This window comes from Pogona vitticeps, chromosome 2 (genome assembly GCF_051106095.1).
Source record: "Pogona vitticeps strain Pit_001003342236 chromosome 2, PviZW2.1, whole genome shotgun sequence".
Classification (NCBI taxonomy): domain Eukaryota; kingdom Metazoa; phylum Chordata; class Lepidosauria; order Squamata; family Agamidae; genus Pogona; species Pogona vitticeps.
Window position 1 is genome coordinate 291320955 of NC_135784.1, and position 27380 is coordinate 291348334.

At 41.3% G+C, this 27380-nt stretch overlaps 1 protein-coding gene across 1 annotated transcript; it reads right to left on the reverse strand.

The window, feature by feature from the left end:
* C7 (complement C7) lies at positions 1–27341 on the reverse strand. Its single transcript, XM_072992808.2, has 18 exons — positions 27083–27341; positions 26719–26774; positions 25166–25241; positions 24894–25035; positions 24062–24215; positions 21651–21789; positions 18821–18955; positions 17317–17560; positions 13714–13827; positions 11951–12117; positions 11551–11779; positions 8031–8202; positions 7312–7399; positions 6246–6378; positions 5469–5660; positions 4529–4628; positions 2900–3084; positions 1–1547 (listed from the first exon to the last, which is right to left on the reverse strand). The coding sequence occupies exons 1-18, from the start codon at positions 27086–27088 to the stop codon at positions 1357–1359; spliced, it is 2523 nt and encodes an 840-aa protein (XP_072848909.2). The 5' UTR covers positions 27089–27341; the 3' UTR covers positions 1–1356.
* Between the last annotated feature and the right edge of the window lie 39 nt (positions 27342–27380).

Sequence of the window (27380 nt, forward strand, 5' to 3'; positions counted from 1 at the left end):
TTTTGTGAAAATGTTGTTAATTATTTATTGACAGAAGATACATTTGTCACAATTTTTTAATATTTGAGAATGGCTGAAAAAGTCTACTACTATGTAGTCTTTGGTTACTTAAAGAAGACATTGTGAAATTGTGTAGATAATTATAAGTATATACATCTAAAAACAGCTCACCAAGAACATGTGGTAGCCTACCAAATATCTACTGTCCCTTTCATGATTATGTCCTGATAGGCAACAAAACCAGGAACTTTCCTTGCCTTTGCCCAGTTGCCCTTCATGTGCTTTGAATATTAATTTTAATGTGCTTTGAATATTAATGGGCCCATGTTGTCTACAGCCATGTAGGCTGAGGACATAAACCTGAGATGTAAAAGCTGTACTCCATATATTTCAGGAAGTAGAGATGTAATTCAAGAAATCCCATGCTAAAACAAATCTGTTTGTCTTAAAGACACCAGAAGGCTTCTATCTTTTGTTTTACTAGAACAGACTGACACAACTAATCGTCAGGAAGAAAATCTAGTACCAAGGCTATCTCAAGGCTAAGATTTGCCTTGCAGAACCAACATGTAAAAAGAGAAACATCTATGGGCAATCCAATTATCTCTATTATGGGAAGCTAACTTTGAAACTACCCATATCTGTTTCTCTCTGCCTTTTCCCTCAATCCCCAGCACCACTCTCTCTTTCTTAAAACATAGCAATGAAAAAAAATGACTAAATGATGTTGATTAGCTCCAAGTCACTCAGCGTGAACCAAATTTGAGGGCTAAGTGCCATCATGCAGGCATGGAAAACCTTTGGGCATCAGGATGTTTTATCCTACAACTCCCACACAGCATGGCCAATATTGTTACAGGAGTTGTGGTCCAAAACATCTGCGAAGCCAAGGGCTCCCTTCCTCTTCTCCAGTGGGATTAAGAAGCAGAACTAAGTAAGAAGAAACTAAGACATAATCTGAAGGTTTTGGTCTTAATGGATGTGAAAACTGAAGCTGCTGAGAGCAGTTTAATATCACAGTAGAGATTTCCCACAAATACAGTCTTAGACGTTCACTTTATAAATGAACAACTGACATGCACTTCTATAACATAAAGGTGAAGCTCCATGCTTGTCATGTGGACAAAATCTACTCTATAGGACACTGGATACTTCTAAAGCCTGCTACTGGCTGACAGGTATCTAGGGAAGCAGAGAGATTTGGTGGCCACCCCAACTTTTCGTTCTCTTCCTCTTCCCATATCATCTATATAGTGATGGTCATTTTCCTAGTTTCAATAACATCTTGTTCCCATAAATCCTGTCCTTTAGTTGCATCACATTTTGTTAAGCATGTCCTGTCTCAAAGTACCTTCATTAGGAATGATTTTGTCCATCACAGGGTTTTATGCTAACAACACTGATGTTCTCTCCCTGGCACTTGAGGATGCCAGCTTCACATTCAGTCATAGTCTGCTGGGCAACGCTTCCCTCCACCTCAACACAAATGCTTATTCCTCCGTCACTGCACCGTCCAGCATCTTTGCAAGTGCACTGGTTCGCTGACTCTAAATGGAAACCACAAGTGAGCATGTTAACCAATGGAAGGAATTAATAAATTAGCAATTAACTGAACTACTTGAACTAACAAGTAACAACAGAAAAGACCCTTCTTCCTTTCCCCAAAAGTGGGTCACGACATTTAATGTGGGTTAGGAGCATGCATTGTGAATTCTCAACAATTCTCCATCTTATCAACTGAGGGGATAGAAGAAATAGGAACTGACGTTAAAAAAGAGACAATATGTACCCCTCTATGTGAATTGAGTGATGTAGAAATGGTGCCCTCCTTTAGATTCATAGCCATAAATAGAATTCGTCTTTGAAACAATGCTTGTTTTAGACATCTGTATAAGCTTCCTGTTACTTCTCCTACTACATTTCATAAGTACACTGCAATGAAGGGGTACTTGTGCCCCCCTAGCAGGTAGAACTGGTCCATAGACCTGCTTATGTTGCCCACTCCAATGGAAATTGGACATGGAAGTAATTTAGGACATTTATGACACTTTACCAATGAAACAACACTTTCAGAAATAATAGGTGGCAACAATATTTTAGCACTAACATGGTTGGATACAGAAAGTTTCAAAACCAGACTTCTGCAAACCCAGATGCTAGGCACTCAGAGCATGAACAAATGAGGATCAAATCACATGTTAAGGAACATAAGTATGTTCTGCTGTAATGTTTTCCCTCCAGGCACACAATTCCTTCTCAACTCTGTGAGTGAGAAATCAGACTTGCAAATGAAGCTCTTGTTTATCAGTTACTACCCACAAAACAAAGCAAGCTCATTTGTGAGGATTCAGGCAAGCCTGAGGAAATTTTTTAACCTCCTAAAGGAGGTAAAAAGATGATCTTTACCACCTAAAGGAACTCTGTTTCCAATGATGTGCTAAACATATCACCTGCTACTGAATCTCTAAATGTTGGCTTCTCCCAAATTCATTTTCTAAAATCTCAAGTTCTTTCCATGGCAACTTTGAAAAACAAATACCTAAGTTAGCTAATTTTTTTAAGAAAATGAACTGAAATGAAACTGCCATTCATGTCTAAAATATAGTGCCCACAACCGCAATATATAATAAGACCAATCTGAAGACATGGCTGTACATGCAGGCCTTCCCTATAGCCATCATCTAGCCTATCTCTCCTTTTTCTTTTTTTGCCATCTTGGATTCTGTTATTAATCTGCATTTTACTCTTATTACATATATATTTTCATAGTTCATTTTTTACATTTTGTGTAAACCACCCAGAGTAGACATGTTCTAGATGGGCGGTATATAAGTTTAATAAAATAAATAATATTGAAGCACGCCATTTTCCAGGTCAGGATGTAAGGACACTCTCTTACCGTTACAGGTCTCCCACAAATGGCATGAACTACAGGATCGCTGAGATGCAATGGGAGTTTTACAGTTTTCCTTACTGACTAAAGCATACTGCCTGCCCATGCACTCAAGTGCGTGCAGCTTACAAACAGTTAGCAACGTGGTCCTCTTAGTTCTTTGGTCAGTAGCACAGACATCCAGAGAAGAGCTGAAAAGAAAAGCAGGGGGATTATATTTTTCACATGAGCTTCTACGCTCTTTACAACATGAGTCTGCACAACTAGGGAGCCACTGAACCAACCAGAGGTGTCTGTATTGCATTGGTGGTTTAAACTGTGAACCATGTTTGCACATACATTCACAGGCATAGTCTTCCTAATCTCCCCAACCTTCCCCTTTAAAAGACAAAATTTTGAAAAAGGTGGGATGTGAAGACCCAGTTCATCACACATACAGATGCACATTGCAAACATGTCTAATTCATATGTGACGTCTTCTGTGTGATGGCACATACAGGCTGGCATACCACTGGTGGAGAAAAAGTTTTATTCTTGTGCCTCTTTCTCCCCATTTCTGCCTTGGTGCAGTGGCTCAGTAACAAAAAAAGTTCACAGGGCCTATTTTTGCAATCAGTGCTCCTGGAGTGAAAACTTGTGAATTCATTTCAGCCCTGGATTTATTATGTTTATGTACCCTACTGGATTCAGCAATTCAGAACACTGAAAAGGGTTGAAACAGATCTAATGAAGAAGCCAGGGTAAGATTGTGGCTCTTGGCCAGAGCGTGGAAAAATGATTTTTTTGGACTATAACTCCCAGAATTCCCCGTGAGCCACCCATCATGCTGGCTGGGGAATTCTGAGCAAAAGACTGTGCACAAAAGAAAAACTCCCCACCGTTTCTCAGTTCCTTTGGTTTATTTGCAGTTCAAAAGGACAATATTATAATATCCACTTTTTTATTTTGAATGGCAAGAGAGAATAATATGTAGTCCCATTCCAAAGTCATCCAGTGAATGTCCTTTCCATTTCACAGACAGTCAATGAATGAAATCAAAGTAACCTCTTCCAGACCAATTGCCACGTATTATTAAAAAAAAAAACACTTAACAATCACAAAAGAGATCACGCTGGCGCATCCTGTGGGTTCTAGGAAGTTGCTAATGGTGAACCATCTGTGAGAAATCACAGAGCAGCTTCTGCAGATGGCTATGCAAACAGGATAGATGTTTTTATTATAGATCTTTCTCATCTCTCCAGCCATCCACCTTATATCACGATCTCACTAGGCTTTGATATCTCAGATCTTGATGGGACCTTTCTTGAACTCACTACTAGGCTTCCAAATCTCTTGCATATACAGTATACTTGTTTCACTACCCCAATTTCATAGATCAAGCAAAACCATATCTCTTTTTCTCTCTCTTTCTTTCTGTGTATTTAAGCTAAATTACATTTCTGGCAACAATAAATGATAGCTCTGTCAAGATGGATAAAATTATGAAGTTTTAAGTGGCAGAAGAGTGGGGATTGAGAACTGACCCTGTGATGTTTTATTGTAAACGGAGCCCAAAGATTATTCCTCTAAAACCCTCTAATTGGTCATAAGTCCATACTTTTAGAAACCGAATTTTCCAGACCAATTGCAACTCACCCACATTCATAAGGCATCTTACACACACATCTTGTCTCTTGAACTTTCTCCCATGGTTGGCATTCGGTCACTGTTGGCTCAGAAGGAGCCACGCTGGGAACTGAAGGGAATGAAGAAACATAACATCTGGAAGAGGAGTGAATCCAGAAGCAGATACAAGAGCCTGTCTGTTCATTCCAGAATCATCTCATTCAGAGTGGGAGATCCTGAGTACCGTTTTGCACCAAGATTCATCAAAGATCTAGCTCGGGGCAGGAAATGTTTAATTCAGGGATTGTGGAATTCTGGCAATTGTAGTCCAGAAAGGAAACATTTCCTGTTTTGGATTCCATTACCATAGTGTTTAATAAGGACCCAACTCTATGTGATGAGTATTACCTCATTTTAATCACTCTTTTTGATTCCATTTATTTAATTAGGGAAATGGGTAGTGAGACCAGTAACATGGCACACAGAAAGGTTTTGCTTCCTCGTGATCATGACAATGACAATTGTGCCCTATTTCTTTCACCACAGTTAGACTTGTGGTAGTGCAGGGGAAAGTGTTTTCATTTGAACCAATGGAAACTTTCCACTATCCTTAATTGTGGTCACCTCCAGGTGGGAGATCTTCATTACCTCCCTTCCTTCCCCCATGCAAATCAAAATCACACCTCCTCCCATATATGCCTCACGAAAGGACATGTACTAATGTGATTGTAAGTCATGCCATTAGTATTTAAATCCTCCTAAGAGATTAAGTTCAGAAATAGACATTAGAGACAGCCAGTGACTGAAAGACAAAAATCCTTAACTAATGCACATCTTCTGAGTAGCATAGCAGCTATTTCTCTCTTCTCTGGTGATTAGCCATCAGCACTTAAGTGTGGGGTTCATTTGAAGTTAGAGGTACAGGAAAAAAGCTAGCTTGTCTGTAGTGGAGCGCCATCAAGGGACATACCTCTTCTTCTGCAGTGGATGTCATTGATATTAGGAGACCATCTAAGACTAGGTTCACACTGAAAGAGGGTCGCTCCTTCCAGCTGCATGTCAGCAGGGCATGAAAGCTGTACTTTCTCACCAATCTGATAGGAAGGTTTCATTGGGTGTCCGTTCAGCCCTCCTTCCAGTTCAGGTAAGATGCAGGATGTTTCTTAGTAACAAAGTTGGGAAGGAAACACATTTCATTCCAGAGATCTAAGCAGAACGTGGTACAGTTACCTTTCTTTGGACCAGGGCTCCTCTGTTGGCTGAGATACTCCGGGAGATACAATTCCAAAAATGGAATATTTCCAAACTTTGGGTTTACATTTCCTGAGTATCATCTTTAAGATCACCTTTAAGATCCTGGACCCATCTTTAACCTCAAACAGAAATAATGGGGCACACTTTTCCTTCTTTATGTAGAAGAGTGTTATAAACTATGGAACTTACTTCCACAATATATAATAAAGACCATCAATATGGATAAATTTAAAATGGAATTAGTATTAATAAGATTCAGGGACAAAATGGCTGCTAGTCATGGCAACTGTATACTGTATACTCTCCAAGATCAGAGGCAGACTATCTCTGTGTACTGATTGCTGGGGTTGTGAAGTGGGAATATGCAGTTGTGTTTACATCTTTGTCATGGGCTCCCTACAGGCATCTGGCTGGCATTTGGGGAAAACAGGACCCTCAGTTAGACAAGACTTTGTTCTGATCCAGCAGTGTGCCCTTAAGTTCAGATACATACTCCGGCATTCCATCTGTCCAATGATCCACGTCAAGCCTTCACTGCAGGTAGCAACAGGGTCTCCCACGAGAACGTACCCATTATTGCAGGTGTATCTGATACTTTTCCCCCTGGGATATGACAAATCGGCATCCTAAAAATAATAGGAAATTCAAGAGCCACTGGACATAAATAAGCCTTACATAATTCTTTAGCAGATAGGAGAGTAGATATAACTTTAGATTTTTCAGTGTCATGTCAGGCCAAGACTCGGATCTTTCATGAGCAGAATCTGAGAACATGGAGAAACCTGATCAAGGAAAGGCCCCCCTCTTAAGCCATGTGAGAAAGCAGTCATTAAGAGAAAAACACTTCTTGCATGTTCTCAAACAAATGAATACTAAAACACTTCCTTGGGTGAAAAAGAAGGGTCTTAAAGAGACTGTGTTCCCTTGACATTGAGGAAGGGGATCCTCCTACCCATAGGCTGAATATAGCCACCTTCATCCCATCCAGGTAGTACCTTTATTCCCAAGCCCCAGAGATCAGAAATAAGAATAGAAGTGTGTTTTTTCATATTTTTGGACTGCAATTCCTGAAGTTCTCCAACCGTTCTGAGAACTGTAGTCCACAAATCCAAATTAGCCCACCTATCATTTTCCCCTCTAGAGAAGGGCTCTGGAGTTTTCTACCTACACCCTCAGGGGCTTTAGGGGCAGGAGGAGCACATGGACCCTTTGGGGAGGCATGTAGCCAAGAGCTGAGATTTTGTTCACTTCTGGGCAAGATGTGGAGGGATGGAGCTGGTGGTGGAGGTTGTGGAGGGAGAGAGGGCCTCCTACCTCTCTCCTTTCCTTAGAAGGTGTCCCTCTGTGATATGCCACTGACACTAAATAACTTAGTATGCTCTACTAACGTATAGTAAACCAATAGTGCAATTCTATGATGTCTACTCAGAAGTAAGTTCTAATAAGTTTGCTCAGACATATGCCTAAGCAAAGCGGCAACTGCACTGTAGTCTAAGTTGGATCAGTGTAGCCTCTCATACAACTTAGACAAGAAGGGAATTAGATTATGTTTCACGTACTTCAACAAATCCATTTTCCAGGGGTGGAGGTGATGGGCAAGATTCGGTGCCAAGCGTAGAAACATCAAAGCAGTGTGGTTCTATTGTTCTATAAAGTAAAATGTTTTTGAAATATCATGATTTTCTGGAGGTCAAGCGATTTCAAAATATCTCTCAGAGATCTCTTCGGCAAGGCTATTTGATCACATGAAAATTAGCGTTTGGAAGGGGGATAATCGGGACACAGAAACAAAAGCCGTGTGTGATTATCACAAGCCATTTCCACCCTTCCAGTCTAAACAAAATGTTCAAAATCATTGCAATTCACATGAAAATGTAGTTTTGTGCAAAGGGTTCCCCTTGCAATCACATATTTCAGATTCAACATTCACTTGTCAAATGGACAAGTGCAGTCAGTATCTATATACGGTAGGATTGTGGTATCCATGGGGGATGAGTCCCAAGCCTCCCCAACAGATGCTGACAAATGTGGACATAACAAACGCTATATGTAGCATGGTTCCTGGCTACCTTTAGTAGCTAATTCTGGTAAATACACCATTGAAATATGTATAAATACGTATATCTGTTATTTTAACATTTTCAGGCAGCGGAAAGGTGAATCTGTGGATCCTGAACCCACAGATGGGGGATCCTACTGTACACAAATAAAGACATACAGAATCATAAATCAAGATATGTAGTGTTTATGTAAGGCATGTCCATAGTGGTATTCCTACCGAAAATGTCGCAATTCATCACTCTCGCACTGCTGGTTTTCTATTGTTTTGCCAATGCAAGACCTTCCACCACCACTAGGGTATGGGTTATTACAGCTACGACTTCTTGATTTCCTTCCTGCTGTACAAGGACTCCAAGAGGACCAGCAGTTCCAGCCTCCTTCAATCACTCCTGAATATTGGCAAGAAGAGCCATTTGTTAATGGGATTATAACAAGATTAAGAATTCAAAGGGACCTTTGAGTAACACTGGCTTAGAGGACCTCCATCATTGCTCCCCCAACACTTTTGGGGTTCTGTGGCCAGCAGAACCAATTGCCAAGGATTTGGAGAAGTGAAGTCCAAGACATGTTGTAGCATCCTCCATTTATCTATGGTTCTTATTGTATTTGTTACATACAGCACTGATGTTACCTGTCTGTCATGGGTTGGAGGGAAAGTTCCATCCTATGGGGAGTGGAAGGCGGGACATCAGGAGGAGGGGCTGTACTGTATATATATGTGGAGCTTGTGTGGGGAAGTTTAGGAGAAGCTGGAGAAGAGCTGAGAGAAGAAGCTGGTGTGGGAGTCTGTGTGTCAGACAGGGTACTACTGTGTGTCAGTCAGTACCAACCTGATAGGTTCAGGTGTCTGTATGGTTAGCCAGAACTGATAGGTTCAGGGTCTGTGCTTCAAGTTAAGTGTTCTGTGTGAACCAAATTGTGTGTATGTATGATTGAGACTAAGCCACGTTACTGTATCTTATCTACTTGATCATTTTATTTTCCCTGTGTGTTATGTAAATAAACCTTATTCCTTTATTTGTTAAAAATCCATCCCTGGTCTGTGTGACTTCTTATAGGGAATGGTTGGTGGCAGCTTAGTTAACGTGTGGCATATCCTAGTAGGTCTGGGTTTGTCACAGTATTATGTAATGATTTATGAATATTCATGTTGCTGAGAGGTGGAGTCAAGAGAGATGCTATAAGAGAGTCAAAGGGGGAAATTAAGGGAGATTGAGTCAGTGGAGAAATGTAAGAGTGAGGTTGTAGAGAAAAGTCAAAGAGAGTAATAGTGTGTGTAGTTTGGAGAAATTCTGCAGTGTGATTAGTTACTGAAGATATTCATGAATCTATCTCTGTAATCAATAAACCAAAGTTTTATTTAAAAGAACTTGAAGAGTGAACCTGAATCTTTCTGAGGTAATGGTGATTTAGGGATCACCTGGTGGCAGCAGTGTTAAAGAGGAGAGTGTTTGCCTTCGTGTGCTCTGAGGCTTGAAGGTCAAGCAAGGGGCACGAGGGTGGACGTCACCCATGTGCACAGTCAAAGTTTGAGAAATGCAAATCTAGTCCCACTGCCTGGAATGAAGCGAATGTACGATGTGTAATGGCTGAAGTAATGGCTACAGCATTTTTGACAGATGGTTGCCAGACTTTGCGGAAACATATACAATGAAAGAGACCCCACCACCTCCTGGGCAGCCTCCTCTACTGTTAAACAGTAGAAGTTTCTCCTAATATTTAGACAAGATCTGCCTCATTTAATGTTTTACCTAGGAATTTAGTCTTTGGGACCAAGAGGGAACAAACTTGTTCGATCTTCTGCATCACAATCCTTGAGATAATTGAAGGCCATGATTATGTCTCTCTTAAAATGTTCCTTCTCTAGATGAAACCTAGCCAAATCTTTCAACTGTTTCTCTTAGAACTTAGTTTCCAGCCCCCTTACTATCCTGCCCATTCTCCTCAGGATATGTGCCAATTTAACAATGTTCTTCTTCTGATATAGTGCCCAGAAAGGAAGGCAGTACTCAGATACTGCCCGACCAGTGCAGAATAGAAGAGGATGATTACTCTTTGTGATCTGACTGGACTCTTTTCATCAGCAGATGCAGCCTAAGAATTCATTAGGCTTTTTAGCAGACTTGAAAGAGTAGCAAATTGTTTTTTTTTTTAATTTATCATGACTCTGGACAATATCCTGTCAAGGAAACACAGAGGGAAGGGAAATTGTGGAAGCAGTCCCCCATTTCAGTAGGCTGTCCTTCATTCAATAGTTTTGTTCTGCCAGGAGCAGAACCAATAACGTGACCAATTTGTGCAAAAAATAGCTTGCCATGGATGTGGGATGACTGTTGGCATGACTTCTCTCCCCTTGTTTTCCAGACAAGATCTTGGTCTGTTTTTCACACAGGTATGATAAATGGAGAATGCCATTTGCGAGATCTTCTGCTTTAGGTGGCAAAATAACTTGATCATTGTATGGTGTTATGTACCTTGACAGGGCAGGGAATCTAATCAGCAAAATGACTTGAGCCACAGTCCTGATATTTAAGTTGTCCTGGTAAAGAGGCTTACAGGATGCAGTTGATAATTTGCCTCAACTCCTAAGCTATATTTTTCATCAAGTTCTTCCCCTGTCCCCGACTCCTCCAAAAAAGACTTTCTGAGCATCTCTAGGATTAGTTGATGAGGGTTAAAGTTCTCATAAAAAACAAGCAATCATAGATTCCATAAGTATTGCACAGGCTATTGATTCCTGAATCTTGCAAACCAGGAGTTGGGGCTTTTATGAAATCTTAAGCAAAAACTGTAACAGATGGCAGTTCTGAACAAGTTTACTTAATATCCTAGTTTTTTCTCCCAAAATGGGGCTCAAGGTGACTGATGATGAGATTTACTAAAAGGGGACAGATCAGAACAGAGGGAGTTCTAATATTAAAATACAATAAAATAAACTGGCTAAAATCCAGTTTACTTGTGCAGTCAGAAAGGGCAACCCCCACTGCCACCCATGTTTCCAGATCTCTGTGTGCTGCTTACAAAATCAAGTGTGCAATGAATCATACAAAGAGCACCCAAGAGGAGAGGGGAAACTGCAACACAATTGCCCTTGTTTACACAGTTTCTGTTAACAGGATTTTAGCCATTACAGTATAGTGGTACCTCGCTTAACGATTGCCCTTCATTATGACAAATCTGCTTTACGACAATCTTTTTGCTATTGCAATTGCAAAACAATGGTCTAAATTGGGGGATTTCGCTTTGTGATGATCGGTTCCCTGCTTCGGGAACCGATTCTTCGCAAAACAACGGTTTTTAAACAGCTGATCGGCAGTTTCAAAATGGCCACTGGGTAATTAAAATGGTTCCCCACTGTGTTTAGGGACGGATTCCTTGCTATACAGGCAGCGAAAATGGCCGCCGTATGGAGGATTTCAATGTGTTTCAATTGGGTTTTTATTTTTGCTTTACGATGTTTTTGCTTAACGGCGATTTTCCTGGAATGGATTATCGCCGTTAAGCGAGGCACCACTGTATAATAAGAAAAACCAACAGAGTTAAACCTGAACACAATGGCTTTATGGACCTTGGCAGAAAAATTCAACAGCCCAAGATCAGCCACCAGGAAAGCCCTCCTGACACATGCCTCTAAAGATGGTGGGACTGAACAAACATCATGTTATGTAGGAAGGGGTTATCATTGCACACTTCTGATGTAAATTCTTTAAATCTCAAACTGCAAACAAATTACTTGCCTGGCTGGTCTTGTACAAGATTTCCCAGTTCACAAGCGACTCCAAAAGTATATGGTTTGCAGAAACACACACACTGAGTCCCAACAATAGCAGGTTGGCCACCATTTTGACATGGCTGGCATTTACAGGGATCATTTTCACTCATATATTCTTCAATGGCTTGTTTCAGATAAAGCTTTTTGACTGAGGCACAAGGTACTTCCTTCACCAGCTCATACAGGGGTGTGATCTATATAGAAATAAAATGAGTGACTTAAAAAATTCTTATTTAAACTATAACATTAATTACAAACTGCACAGTTCCAGGGCACCATGTCTAAGTACTCTATATCGAGAAAACTGTGGAAAGGGCCACCATATGTCAGAATTGACTTGTGGACACAGATAAATTAAGTCTTACCTTTTGCTTAATTACTCGAGGGTAATAGGACACAGATCTGGCCCAGCGGGAATATCGTCCAATATTTGCAGCAGGATTTTGCACATCCAAGTAGCTTAAAGCAGCCACATCTCCTGGACTCCCTCCCAATACATATGGATCAGTCTTAATCTCATTACTGGTAGTACCTGGAAGAACATTTGCACTATGACATACTAAAAAGCCAGCATTTTGTATTGACAAATAATTATGATATAGTATGGGCAGTTATCAACTAAAAAGTATATGTAGCTTCAGCCATTAAATGTCATCTATTCCCTGAACTCCTAAGATCATTTCATGTAATTAGATAGAAAGTAAATGTAAAGGTTCCCCTTGACATTTAGTCCAGTCATGTCCGACTCTAGGGCGTGGCGCTCATCCCCATCTCCAAGTCATAGAGCCAGCGTTTGTCTGTTGACAGTTTCTGTGGTCACGTGGCCAGCGTGACTAGAGACGGAACGCCATTCCTTCCCACCGAGGTGGTACCTATTTATCTACTTGCATTTTACACGCTTTCGAACTGCTAGGTTGGCAGGAGCTGGGACAAGTGACGGGAGCTCACTCCGTCACACGGGTTCGATCTTAGGACTGCTGGTCTTCTGACCTTGCAGCACAGAGGCTTCTGCGGTTTAACCCGTAGCGCCACCTCATCCCACAAGATAGGAAGGATCACTTTAATGTATGGCTAGGGAATAACAGTTGATTTTTATTATTACCAGCCAAAATGCTGTTGCTTGGATCTTTGAATGTAGCCCATCTGGTGGATTGGAAATCCTTTGTCATGTATTCCAAGACTTGAGAAAGTTAAGATGATGGGCTCCAGTTTAAATACATAGAACATAAGAAACCAGGGCATCTTTCAGTCTCTTTGTTTGCACTTTTTTAAAAAGGGTATATTTCTATTAAAGGAAATACACATTAAACAGTATTGGGAGTGGTCTGAATGGGGAGTTAGGAATTTGTCAATTTTACCAAAGGCCAATTGTTGGTGGAGATGAAAACTGCTAGAACTGGTTTTGTTGATAAGGATCAACACAACTGCCTGCACTTTTCCGGATTCTTGGAAAAGTGATTCTTGCTTGGTGGGATGATTATAGGAGATGTCACAATGAGTGTCTGCCCTTCTGAATTTACCACTGCAATTTGGTTCCACCATTCTCTTTGCCAGAGGGGATTCCACACTGAATTGTAACTGGGGATCCTCCTTGCAGTATGGAAGTTCTTCATCTATGCATGTGCACATATATCGGACATTGATGCTTTGTGTTCCTCACTGACATATTTAGAAACATATAAAATGCATTTACATAAAAGCCACAAATCAATTAACAAGAAAGCAAAGAAGCAATAGGACGCAGCAATATAGAATGCTTTGTGATGCTTTAATAAAACACGGTCCATTCTGCATGACTGGTTCCACTCAACAATCTGGATAATATATTTTGCATGAACTGAAGTTTCTGTGTTGTTTTCAAGGCTAGCCCCACAAATAACACACTGCAGTGATCCAATCAAGACATTACTAACCAGGACATGGACATGTATATAGACATGTATATCTGCATGGACATGTATATCTGCATGTGCTTCTGTATGACATTCCCTCTTAAGACCATAGGAACCCAACTCTGACAGAAGCATCTCCCCACTCTGCTCCCTCACTGATTGCTTCGCTTCCTTTTGAGAAATATTCAGTAATTAACTTGGCAACATTCATTGAAAAGATATACACAGCCATTTACCTGAAGACTGCCGCAATAGCTCGTCCAGTTTTTCACATTCTACTTTCTTCTTTTTTACGAAAAAAAAATTCCAGCCTGATGTAGAGCACTTGTGCATGTCTCTCGTGCTTAAGCCTAAGACAAGAGACAGACATGAACCTTAACTATGCAGTGAAGCATTTACACAATCATTTCAACTGTGCCCTAGGAAAGCCTTCCTATCCTGCTGTTTGAGCAGGAATAGTTTCTTTGTTTCATTACTAAATGCACGGTTCCCTTACCTGTCTGTCTTACCTGTCTGTCTAAACCCAAAATGGCAGCTTCAGCTCGGCCATTAGCCTTAATGAGGCTGGCAGAAGAGTCTGGGGAGTATGTGAATTTTCTGTTTCCCTCCACCTACCAGCAGAGCTCCTGACACCCTGGAGAGCTGCTATCATTGTCTGAAGACAACCGTTTCTTAAATGAAGACAGTCACTGTGACTGCCTCCTTTCTGAAAAGAAAGGTGTGGAAGCACAATTTATTTATTTAGCTTATATGCCGCCTATTTAGACATAGTCTACTCTGGGCGGCTCACAAAACACAAAATAAAACATTGAATATGAAATATCAATTTCCAACATTTACAGAAATAGAGTAGATAAAGATGGAGAGAGAAAGTTACATAGTGCCCGGAGGGAAGACCTGTCTATATAACCAGGTCTTGAGTTGGTTTTCAAAAATGCCCAGCGAGGGGGCCAGATGAATCTCGGGGGGTGGGGAGCATGTTCCAGAGCCTGGGAGCCACTGCCAAGAAGGCCCAGTGTCTTGTTTTTTCTTTCCGAGCCTCCCTCAGCGTTAGGCTCCTCAGTCGCCCCTCCTGGCTGGATCGGGTGATATGAGTAGATCTAGGTGGAAGGAGGCATTCCGCCAAGTATTGAGGTCCTAAACTGTATCAGCACTCCCTCTCTGTTGCTGGTAAGACAAATGGAATAGGCACCCATGCTAAGGTAAACAGTCATGGCGAGTCTCTGGGTCTCAAACATGAGAAGGAAAAATGAGCCGTCAATGGTATGAGGCAGCTGTGTGGGTGGGACCTGATCCCACCTCCTGAGAAAATGAAGACAACGATAGCTTGCCTTCACAGTACAGAGCTTGAACCTTCCTAGATTTAAAGGTCTTAATCGGAGGAGTGATTGTGAAACTCGGCAGAGACAAGTCACTTCTCCCACTGAGTGTGACTCCAAGGACCTTCAAAGCCAAGCAGTTTGGAAGAGACCAGCTCTATACAGTAGAGCTGGGCTGTTCTATGTCTTGTCCTCATCCTCCATGAGGGAGGAAGTAGTACAGCCCCGCACTGCTCCTTTATGCTATTGCCTTCTTCTTTCAGGTATGGGATGCTCCTTTATGCTAAAGCAACTTCTTTTTTCAGGTATGGGATGCTCCTTTATGCTAAAGCAACTTCTTCTTTCAGGTATGGGATGCCAAACCCCATCCAGACTTGGTGTGAGTGGGTGCCCTTTCATTTTTGGGGAAGGGAGACTGTTACACCTGCAGCCACAGTTCTACAGTGGTGCCTCATTTGACGCCGATAATCCGTTCCAGCAAAATCGCTGTAGAACGAAATCGATGTCAAGCGAAAGCCCATTAGAATGCATTAAAAACTGATTAATGCGTTCTAATGGGCAAAATACCTCATTGTCCAGCAGAGATCTTCCACAGGGCAGCCATTTTCTGGTGCCTGTAAAGCGAGGAAACACAGCGGGGAGCCATTTTGAAAGCCCGATGATCAGCTGTTTTGATTGTCATAAAGCAGTTTTTCCCATCTAAACATCGTTTTGCACTCACAAAAACCTAATCGTTAAGCAGATTCGTTGTAGAGCGGGGTAATAGTTAAGCGGGGCACCACTGTACTTTTCAATCAGCATGGCCAGCTGGCAGGTGGGCATTCCAACACACTCCTAACACCCTTTTCCCTGGCAGTTTGGCTAAACGGGGGTGGGGGTGGACAACATTTATACTTCTCCTTCACTGTAGTGGGTACAATTGCTGCTGTGGTGTGATGATTTGAGAGGGCATTGCCTTCTGCCTCAAGCTTGGGAAGACTGCAGAGTTGACAGCATGGCAATGTAGAAACAACAATAGTACCTTTCACCAGACAGAATAAAAATAATGGCAGAGTTTATAAAACACAGAAGAATCCATGATGAGAAAAGAAAATTGAATAATTCATTGGCTGCCACAGTTCCACGCCCCTGGAATAGACAATCTTTGATGTCTATCTTCAAGATTAAAAATACTCTATGCTGTAGAATTCCCTGATAGCTTTACACCACATAAGCCGCTCCTCTGTGTTTTCACCATTATTTATATTTGAAATGGACAATTCTGCACAACACAGATAAGATTTTGCAGTGCTGGGATTTAACTTTTATCCAAAAGTGTGCTTTGGAATTGGGAGAGACATGGTTTAGTTGTGGACTCAAATGCGTACTAAAATTATTCATGTCCTTGGCCCTTAAAATAAGAAGCAAATAATGTTCTCACCATTTCAAACTGGCATTCAAAGGAAGATATTAATTTGAATAGGAACCATGATGAGGCACATAATGTTTTTAAATGTCCATGTTCAGGTTCCATCAATCCTTCCCCCATATACACTTTGTACCTGCCACTTGAAACAACTACACAAGGCTTCAAGAAGTGAAATTAAGATCAACCTGGGTCCTCATGTTGCACAAATGTCTACACGGAACCAGGCTGATCCAGTAAGTACTTGCACTTCAAGATGCACATATTTAGCAGGACCAGACAATGAGAACATAGCAATGACCTCTGCGTGATCCTGAGAGTTATGGTTTCGGGAGAAAAAAATTACCCGTCTTAGGTCAGTTCATATATAGACTTCTTATTTTTTCCATCTCCACGTGTGGTCTGTATCTGCATCTGTCTGCTTTTGCTTTGTTTTCTGATTTACAGTAGAAAAATCTCTTCCTTTGTTTCTGTGTGTTTTGTGAAAGCTTGAACATTTCTGTGTGTCCTTCCGAAGCCATATACATTTAGAGAGGGGCATTAGAGAGGGGTTCAGCAACTCATCCTAGTTCAAAACAGGGGTTCAGTGGTTTAGTGCCCCACCCTCTCTGGTGGCCACCCACTCAGAAGCAGTGCCTGGAGAAAGCAGGCCATGCATGCCTCCTACCTATTGAGTGAAAGATGCTTGTGCTGTGCTTTTGCACACACTTGGAATGTGTGCATTTTTCCATGCACGCATTTCAAATGGGTATATTTTATCAGGCAGCTGTGCAGCAGTCATAAAGAGGCAGGAGATAGGACGAACAAGCTGCATGTCCAGTTCACACAGGGCAGGCTGGGGGACGTTTGTATAAAAAGTCTGCCAGATTTCAGACACATCCTTACTTTTCCAATCAAGCAGCAATTCACTGGTCCTGCTAATTTCACTACAGCTTGTGCAAGAGGGTTTCCCATTGGATTGGATCCTTGGGTACTAGAATGCACACCCGTTCTTTGTATAAAAATGAAGAATAATAGTATGGGATTGCTTCTTTTTTTTAAGCTGTAGGAGTACAATGCAATTAATCTCAAATGACCTTTCAGACTGTCTTGGAATGGGGATTGTCACACCGTACCTGCTGATTTCATACTATCTGTTGCCACATGAAAGAGAAGTTTGTAATATCCTCCCAGAGACCCAGACTGCAGGAAATGTGTTCCAAAATTTTCTATCAATCTCCGATATGCATTATATTCATAGAAGGAGGGAAGCTTAGCAAGCTCTCTCCAGAAGGGCTCAGCAAGATTTAGGAATTCCGGCCGGTTATTGATGAACTGAGCAACTTCCACACTGTTTTCAATAACCATCAGATGGTTACTCTAGAAAGGCAAAAAATAAAAGAATTAGACATTGTCACAATGAGAGAAATGTGTTCATAAAAGGGACAGAGAGCTGATATCTGCTAACTACAGAAGAATTTGCGAAGTGCTTACAAATATGGGAAGCTACTTTACGCTGAGTCAGACTATTTGCCTAGAACAGTCTACAACAGAGGCTGACAGCCACAAAAGATTCAGGAGCCATTTTCACCCTCTCAGACTTTAGTGCACTACATTTTTTAAAAACTAGAATCCATTTTTCAAAACTAGAAGTAACCAGATGGTCAGACTATTGTTTTAAATGTACTGTAGTTCTGGATCTTAATCAGGCCTGGTTCCCAATAGGCTTTAAATCACATCCCTATATAGTGGTGCCCTGCATAGTGACGATAATCCATTCCAAAAAAATTGTCGCTATACGGATTCATCGCTATGCGGGGCAGAAAAGCCCATAGGAACGCATTAAAACACGTTTAATGTGTTCCTATGGGCAAAAAACTCACCATTATGCGAAGATCCTCCATGCGGCCAACATTTTCACTGCCCGGTAAGCGAGGAAAGGGCGCGAAAGCACAATGGGCAGCCATTTTTTTTGCCTGGCGGCCATTTTGGAACCGCCGATCAGCTGTTTAAAAAACAGCTGTTTTTAACATGCTGTTAAAACAGCATTGAAAACATCGTTTTTGCGATCGCAAAAAACACATCGCTATGTGGATTCAACATTACATGAATCATTCGTTATGCGGGGCACCACTGTACACTTTTTGGGATGTGACTGGCAAATTCTATGTGGAATGTTTGCGGCATGGAGGAGGGACTCCACTGAGGACCCTGGTGGGCCACATGTAGCCTCAAGGCTGCACTTCCCTTGTCTGTAAGAAGCGGCACACTCTCCCCCCAGGACAAAAGTGTTTCTTCCCAGGTCTAGATTCCCCTGTCAGATTCCCCTGAAAAACAATCCACAGAATTCCAGAGAAAGGATTCCACAAATGGACCAAAACACAGCACTTGGGAAGGTGCAGTTTCCGAAATCTAAGATTGCTCATGTGATGCTCACACCAGTGGGTGTCCAGGATGGGGATAGGATGATTGCAACCCCACAGTTCTGCTCCATTTTCCTCCACCCCACCTTCCATGAATGTTCATCATTCCCACCTCTGTTAGATTCCAGCTATACCAGCCATATTTTACCTGATGGTTAAAGCCATGGCGTTTTGCCATACAAAATGAAGGAGAGGCAAAGAGCAAAGGGGTACCTACCTTGGAAGTGCTCTCTTGGTAGTTTCTCTCTGTGTAGTCATGGAAATCATTGGCATCTACACGGGATTCTGTATGTTTCATATAAGACCAGCTGCTATTATAAAATTCAGTGCTGAAGTCATTCTCAACTTTCACCTATATATAGGAATCAAAAAAAGGTTTTATTTCATATCTCATTTTCACCCTAGAAACTGTTGAATCCTGCTTCTGAATATAGATTGGGGTTACTTCTGCAGCAGGTCCAAGGTTAGCCCTGTTAGTAGCTGACACTAACCAAAATTAAGGACGTACAAATGTTAGAATGAAAAACACACAAACGACACGGCAAATAATGCACAAAAACCCCAAGCTACTAACTATGTCAACTAAGAGATTCTCTATTAAGGATGCTAGTTCAGCATCCTTAAAAGTACAGGTGGCCCAAGGTGGTCCTGGGCCAGCACCTTGTCCATCAAGACTTTCTTGGAAGCCCTAGACTCAGCAAACCTGCCTTTCCTCACCAAAAACATGGCTTTCCCAGCCAATAAAGGTGAACTGCTGTTTCTGGAAGCCTCCAGGACATAGGGCAGTAATAAAAAGAGAACAACCAAATACTCATTTTAGAATAAGGTAAAGGTAAAGGTTCCCCTTGACAATTTTTGTCCAGTCGTGTTCGACTCTAGGGGGCGGTGCTCATCCCCGTTTCCAGGCCATTGAGCCAGCGTTTTGTCCGAAGACAATCTTCCGTGGTCACATGGCCAGTGCGACTTAGACATGGAACGCTGTTACCTTCCCACCGAAGTGGTCCCTATTAATCTACTCGCATTTGCATGCTTTCGAACCGCTAGGTTGGCGGGAGCTGGGACAAGTGACGGGAGCTCACTCCGTTGCGTGGATTTGATCTTACGACTGCTTGGTCTTCTGACCCTGCAGCACAGGCGTCTGCGGTTTAGCCCGCAGCGCCACCACGTCCCCATTTTAGAATACCAGAAGTAAATTGCTAGCCATTTCCACCTCTCTGTTCCACACCTCTTCCTCAATTTTGGAGGTCCACACAGTCTCTGAGGACCTAGGGAGCAGAATATAAGTACCTGGACCTGCTGAAGGTGCCAATCCCTGCTTTGAAACTACCCACATAGCCTGTGAGTATTGGGTTTCTTAGTTGTAGATGGATAGTAAGAGGAAATGGGCAAAGGATGCTGATCCTGCACAGCATGAATATAGCATCCCAAGGTCCCTGGCGTTACTTCCTGATGCCTATTAGAAAATGAGGCCACCTATATTCATGGTCATTTCTAGGTATGGAAAGGTCTGTCCATTTCTGATCCATGGTACTTTTGCATACTTCTGTCCGGGAGTTCACCTGCACAAATGAAAGCTAAATGCAAGACCTGGATGACATGACTTGCATGCTAGCTATCCCCCTGACCTCTTCTCACTCCAGTTTAACATCTGCATCTTTGGCATTAAAGCCAGAGATGGCTTTTATAGGCATTTGAATGAACATGTTTACAAGTTGCTCCAGCACCTTTGCTGGGCCAGTTCCTACTTCTGTAGCAGTTTTCATGTACACTCATTTGACCAAAGGTAACCATGCGGGCTAAACCGCAGAAGCCTGTGCTGCAGGGTCAGAAGACCAAGCAGTTGTAAGATCGAATCCACGCGACGGAGTGAGCTCCCATCGCTTGTCCCAGCTCCCGCCAACCTAGCGGTTCGAAAGCATGCAAATGCAAGTACATAAATAGGGACCACTTCAGTAGGAGGGTAACAGCGTTCCGTGTCTAAGTCGCACTGGCCATGTGACCATGGAAGATTGTCTTTGGACAAACGCTGGCTCTATGGCTTGGAAACGGGGATGAGCACTGCCCCCTAGAGTCGAACACGACTGGACAAAAATTGTCAAGGGGAACCTTTACCTTTACCTTTAACCATGCTGAGGTCCAAGAAGAAAAGAGAGGGACTGGAGGTAAGGCTGTTGCGTATGGGGTTAGCTCAAGCACCCTGTCCCCCACATTTAGTTCTCAAACTTTTAACCTAATATCTGAATAAGTCATTTTAAATAAAAATACCACAGATTTGTATTTTTGATTCTCTCAAATTATGTACGTAAATACAGATAATAATAATCTTAGAATGGCAAAGCTGGAAGGGACCCTATAATGGAGTCCAGTATCTGTCAAGAAGGTATAGTGGGGGATTGAACTCTCAACCCTCAGGCTCTGCAGACAGATAGCTAAACCACTGAACATGGTTCAGCATGTCATATTCAGATTTAAATACATAGTTTTAAAATCTAAATTCATTTCTAAAATGCAGATTTTTTTCAACATAAACATGTCTTAAAGTATGGATTTTCCTTTTGAAAAATAATCAAAGGTGTATTCTCTTTCACTTTTTCCCCCAATTTTCTCTCAAAATGCATGTTTAAATCAGGTGTAGCTGTAGAAGGACTAGCTGTGTTACTATGTGCAAGCATTACAGGTAAAAGCAAAATAGAAATAAAAAGACAAAAATTTGGTGGCACCTTAAAGACTTTTATATTTTTTTTTAATGTGATCCTTTGTGGACAAGTCCACTTCATCAGACATAAGAGTGTAAGTGTTTAAATCTGATACTTTACTTACCTGATGCCTAAAATGTTATTATTCAGGAATTCATTACCTTTTTTCTGCTGAATATCTGGACAGGTAAAAAAAATTCCGACAACATTTTGCTTTATTTATTCAAACACTGTAAGCTGAACCTGAACATGGATGGTAATGTAGATCCTTCCCATTGAATTCTGTCCCCCTCCCCCCCACCCCCACAAACAAATTCTGAAGATAATATGTTTGAAAGAAAAGAAACACACCTGGAACGTGTAAGCCAGGACACTGTCACTCAGGCGATAATATTGTCTCTGGTCACCACTGAATACTTTTCTGCACTGACCTCCAAAACTCTTTGTGTGAATGACTCCATGTTTGGTTTCACCCGTAAGGGCATCAAAGCTGTAACCAACCAGAATCATGACACTGACTGCAAAGTTCACAGGATTTAAGAACAGCAATAGTGTAAGTAAACACATCTGCAGACGACATTCAAAACTGAATTACACAGACAGCAGAAAATAGTCGATCCTTACCATAGCAGATCCTTACCATAGCATGCTAACATCAAGGAAAACTAAAACATTCCCTTTGATTGAGGCACCTGCTAATTCTAGCGCATTTTATCTCTATGGCAACTGCTTTTGCTAAGTTACATTGCTCAGTAAAATTAATGTAATTTGGCAAACAGCAACGGTCAATCCCCTCCCATTCTTTTTATATATTGCATCAAAACTGAGGTCATGCACAAAGCTACAAGGATGCATAATACTGGTAATTTATTGCTTGAAATAATAGTGTAACCTTTCATGTCGAAGTCTATGTAAATCCACCTAGAGTTTGATCCACGAGTAGACATGGTCTAGAGGGGCGGGGTATAAATAAATAAATAAATAAATAAATAAATAAATAAATAAATAAATAAATATAAATAAATAAATAAATAAATAAATAAATAAATAAATAAATAAATAAATAAATAAATAAATAAGGGACAGCAGTCATTTTCAGAGAAGTGGCCACGTTAGTCTGTTTCAGCAACAAGTGACACAAGCTCTGCACAGTGAAGGAGCTCAACATTTCACCCTTTGCCTCAGGAAATAAAATGTTTAGAATGGTCTTAGGTAACATCAGCTCCTAGGTCAAATCAAACCTGAGCTATCTCTGGAGGTAAAATTGTTGAACGCTGAAGCTGCCCTAATTTGGGCACCTTACGAGAAGGCAAAATTCTCTAGAAAACATAATAAGGTGAGGAAAGTGGAAGACAGCAGGAAAAGAGGAAGACGAAATACAAGATGGATTGACTCTCTAAAAGAATCACAGGCTGGAGTTTGCAAGAGCTGAGCTGTTGAGGACAGGTGATTTTGGAAATTGCTCATTCATAGGGTCGCCATAAGTCAGAGGCAACTTGACGGCATGTAACAACAGCAACAACAATAACAACAGCAGCAGCAGCAGCAGCAGCAACAACAACAACAACAACAACAGGAGGAGGAGGAGGATCCTGCCTAGGGAAGCAGGTAGGCAACTCCTGGTGGGGGGGAAATGATCATAAGAGTTTTGGCTGTTTTAGAAGTCAGTGTTCAACTGAAAGAATGACCTCCTTCTACCAGCTATTCCACATGGCAGCCCCTGAGAGAAAGATGGGACAGCATGGCCCTCTCCATTGGCTCAGATGAACCTGTCATCTGACACCCACTTCCCAGAACTCTCTCCCTCAGCAGCCATTTCGTCTGCTCATGAAAACTACATGTACGTTCATGAGGAACTGGCAAAAGAAAAGAAACAGGAGACAAAACATTGGATCGTTATAAACACTAACAGATTTATTTTAGAGCCGGCTTTTGTGAGTCAAAATCCTCTTCATCAGACACAGAAGTGTGTATAAATGCCCCCTATATTTATTCCACCTCGGTAACATTCATGTCTTGGTGAGGATAGAGATAATAAACAAATGGTTTGTTGACATAGGAAGATTAATATTAAGAAATGCATGTGATTGAATAGCAAATCAATGTCACTTTGACTGTTATCTCCATCCTCACCAGGATAAAGGTTTTCACCGACATTAATAAATGTAGGTGAGATGTATTTGTATTCCGGTGTCTGAAAAAGTGGATTTTGATTTAAAAAAAAAACCTCCTACTGAAACTAATCTGCCAGTCTTTAAAATAATACAATACTGTGCCTGCTTTTCCCCCCTTTTTCTTTTGTCAACATACTGAAACAGAATAATGCAGCTACCCCTTTGGAAATTCATGAAGAATTAGTGTTCTCTTTGATGTTGGCATCAAAGAAAACAAAAATGCTCCCTCTGATTGAGCCAGCTCAGGGAAAGGAGTAACTCGAATATCCCTCCTCCTGTCAACTCTTCTAGACTGTGACTCTGTCTTATTTCTTAAATCCATGTGCAGGGCATAGAAAATGGAAACACTTTATCAGCAATTTATTTATTTATACACTATTTCTCCTCATCCCTTTTATAAGCAAACGGGACAATCTGCACTGGTCATGAATTTCGCAATCATCCATGAGTTGAAAGCACCTTTAAGCCTGGGAAAAGATTTTTTTTTTTCAAAGCACATGCCCACAACATAATACACATGGAAAACACACTGATGATTTCAATAATGACTGTGGTAACTTTATTACTGAGAGCTACAAAGAAACTCACCCTGCTCCTGTAAGCTCAACATTAGGAGGTGGCTGAAGTGGAGGTTTAATGTTCTCGCACACTGTCGTGACTTTATCACATCGATCTTCATCAGCTCCATCTTCCTCACAGTCATGATCTCCATTGCACACCAATGATTTGCTAATGCACTGTCCTATAAGGGCCATGAATATATATATATAACAACGCAGGAAAGAAGCTTTTGGACTTACCTACAGAATAGACTCAAGTTCTTAACCATCATCTGAATAATCTATAGTGGAGGTAGGAAGATCACACAAAACCAGTCCTAGTGTCCGACTCCAACAATTTATAATACAGTGAGTGTGAAAGTTTGACACCTGACCAGAGCCTGGCAGTAACATATTAAAAGAAATATAATTACCTATAACAATTACAGAAACTGCTGGATAGCATTTAGATATCTGGCTGCAGAGCCAGACGTTGGGAGTTCAATTCCCACTGTGCCTCCTTGATAGGGGCTGGACTCGATGAACCATAGTGTACTACTGCAGTTCTAAGATTATATTATATTATACTATATTTTGGCAGTAATGAAGTTCCATTTCAAGAGCAATATTAACAGGTGGAAAGGAAGTTATATGTATCTTCCATATACTATTGCTTTTTATATTATTACTTTAAAGCATTTGAAAAAAAATGGACATAATTTGAGTGGAATGTTTTTATCACATTCTTATCAGTCCTAAGAAGTTAAGTTCCAGGCTTTGGATCTTGTTCTGCAACCAATTTTTTTCCCTGGGTCTCTAGAGAATCCTCCGTTTTCTCTTAAACATACTCCACTGGTTTCAGCTAATGCATTTGAACATACCTGATGAGCATCTAAAACGGTCACCACATCCTTCTTCCAGTGGACACCCTCGAGTAGCAACACATGGGCGGGATTCAAAAGAACTCCCAGAACACGGGTGTCCTCCAAACTGACCATAGGCTGCTACAGTTCGTCTGTGAACCTAAATAAAAAGCAAACAAACAAACAATCCTTTAGGGTAGTGGATCCCATTTTGTGGATCCAAATTCATGAGACCATGAATTTTGGATGGAAAGCCCAGCTTATACACATACACATTTATAATATTATACCTGTGTCTTAGTACAGCCATCACATTCTGACCAAGGACCAAATGAATTCCATCTGCAGTGAACTGGAGAAGCAGGCCTGTTGGATTTCGCAAAAGGAAGAAGAAGAGGAAAAAAGCCAATTATTGCACTGTTGGGGAAGAGATTATTTATTTATTTCTGAATCTTTCTATCCATCTTTTGATTTTAAAATCTTCAAAGAAGTTTATGATAAAAACAAATACATAAAGCCCCAGTAGATCCACGTGACTATAAATGATCAAAACAATAAAATCCATGAAAAATAATTCATTAAATATAGAGATAACTGATAATGTTAACAATCAGGAAAATGCCTGAGTACATATCAGAGGACAGTCTAATCTCAATGGGAAGACCATTTCACCTAGCAGTTGCCACAACAACAGCAGGCTCTTCTCTGCACCATAGCAAGACAACAGGCAATCCCCTAATCCAGTAGTTCAAACCTTGGGTCCCCAGGTACTCTTGGACTAAAACCCCCAGATGTCTTCAGGACAAGCAGTGCTGGCCAGGATTTCTGGGAGTTGTAGTCCAATAACATCTGGGGACCCACTGTTCTAATCTGTTGACATTCAGATACGGTGTACTACTATCAGACTCCCCAGTTATGGATCATAATACAGTAGTTGCACTCCTTACACTGGGAGAGAGACAGGTAGGTAGGAGAAAGCTGCTACAGAGGTTCTAGAGCAGATGACCCAAGACTTGCTTAGCTGCTTGGTACATTTAGCAGGTTCATACATTCCTATATAGCAACTGTAAACTCAAAGCAGGCCAGTCAAATTGATAAAGGTATTGCACCAGAGAAGAGGACTTGCTAGCACAAGACAGAACTAAAATCTAGAACTATGTACCAGATTAAAACAAATCCTGAATCGCTACCCAGATTGCCCCAATTCAGCCTGATGTCTATGTCAAGATCAAAGCCAGATTCTGTCCCAGGCAATGAAAGCAAATTTACAGATCAGCTTTGTGTCCAAATTGAATCAGGTGGAGCACAAATTGCTTCAGGCTTTTCCTCTGCTGTCCTTGAAAAAAGCAAACCTAAAAAGTACTTACTGCACAAATCTTGGAAGCCAGCAGTCTTAAATTTGACACATTTGTGCTGCCGATCAGGATCCAACGTGTCTCCAAATTTTACTTGGATTAGCAAAAAAGCCAAAGAATTACAACCATTTTTGTGTTCTAATGGGCAGCTTACAAATTTACTGAGACCTGGGGCATAATCAACTCAAAGCTCAGATGCAGCATAAATGTGCTCTGGGCCAAACTGGGATGCACCCCAAAGCCATACATTGGCCTCAAAATTAAATCAGAGTACCTGTGTGTGTGTGCTATCTCTTTCACAAGAAGGGTCTTTCTCGATTCTGATTATGCTGCATCCTGGGAGAGAGCATGGCTAGCCGGGACCCAGAAAGGGAGCACACTTTCTAGGTACCACAACAACCTATTATTTTAGATCCCACTTGTGCTTAGTAAAACACCAATGCCTTTTGAAGAAAAAAAAACATTACAAATCTCCAGGAACCACCTACCTTGAAAAAGCAGAGAAAGTTCCCACAGTTTCCAAGAAAATGAAAATTCCAAGTACCTAAAAAAAGGAGAGAGACTCTGTTTTATGATTCAGGTGGATGCATGTTTCACTAATTTTTGGTCTGATTTTTTTTTGAAGCTGAATCAGACAGACCTTTCCTCTAAAAAGATGTTGCTATAAATATTGCATACTTTACATGCATGCATTCCAATTACAGCTGTTTCCTGACAGCAACCACATAACCTTCCCACAGACAACGTTTCTTGCAGTGTTGCCAGTATCACACTTTTCTGCCAGAAAGTGCTCTGTGTCAATTTCATTAGCATTTCTTGACTCGGGAGAAATTGGTTCAGTCTTCGTCTTACCTTCATGTTCACAGAAATCCTCAGCTCCACAACAAATGGTGGTAAATTTCACGTCCTTCTCTTGGAAGAAACATGCAGTTCTGAAGCGGGGGGGGGGGGGGGGAGCCGTCCACAATCCTTCCGTCTCAACACAATCCTTCAGTCTCTGCCCAACTGTTTTGCTTTCTCTTTCACAACAGAAGTCTTAAGCAACACAGAGGAATGTTACACCTAACCCCACTCACATCTCCGGGGATACAAGCAGCCTGATCTTATAACTGCTCAAGTATCTTAAAGTATTGATAATTAAATCATAAAT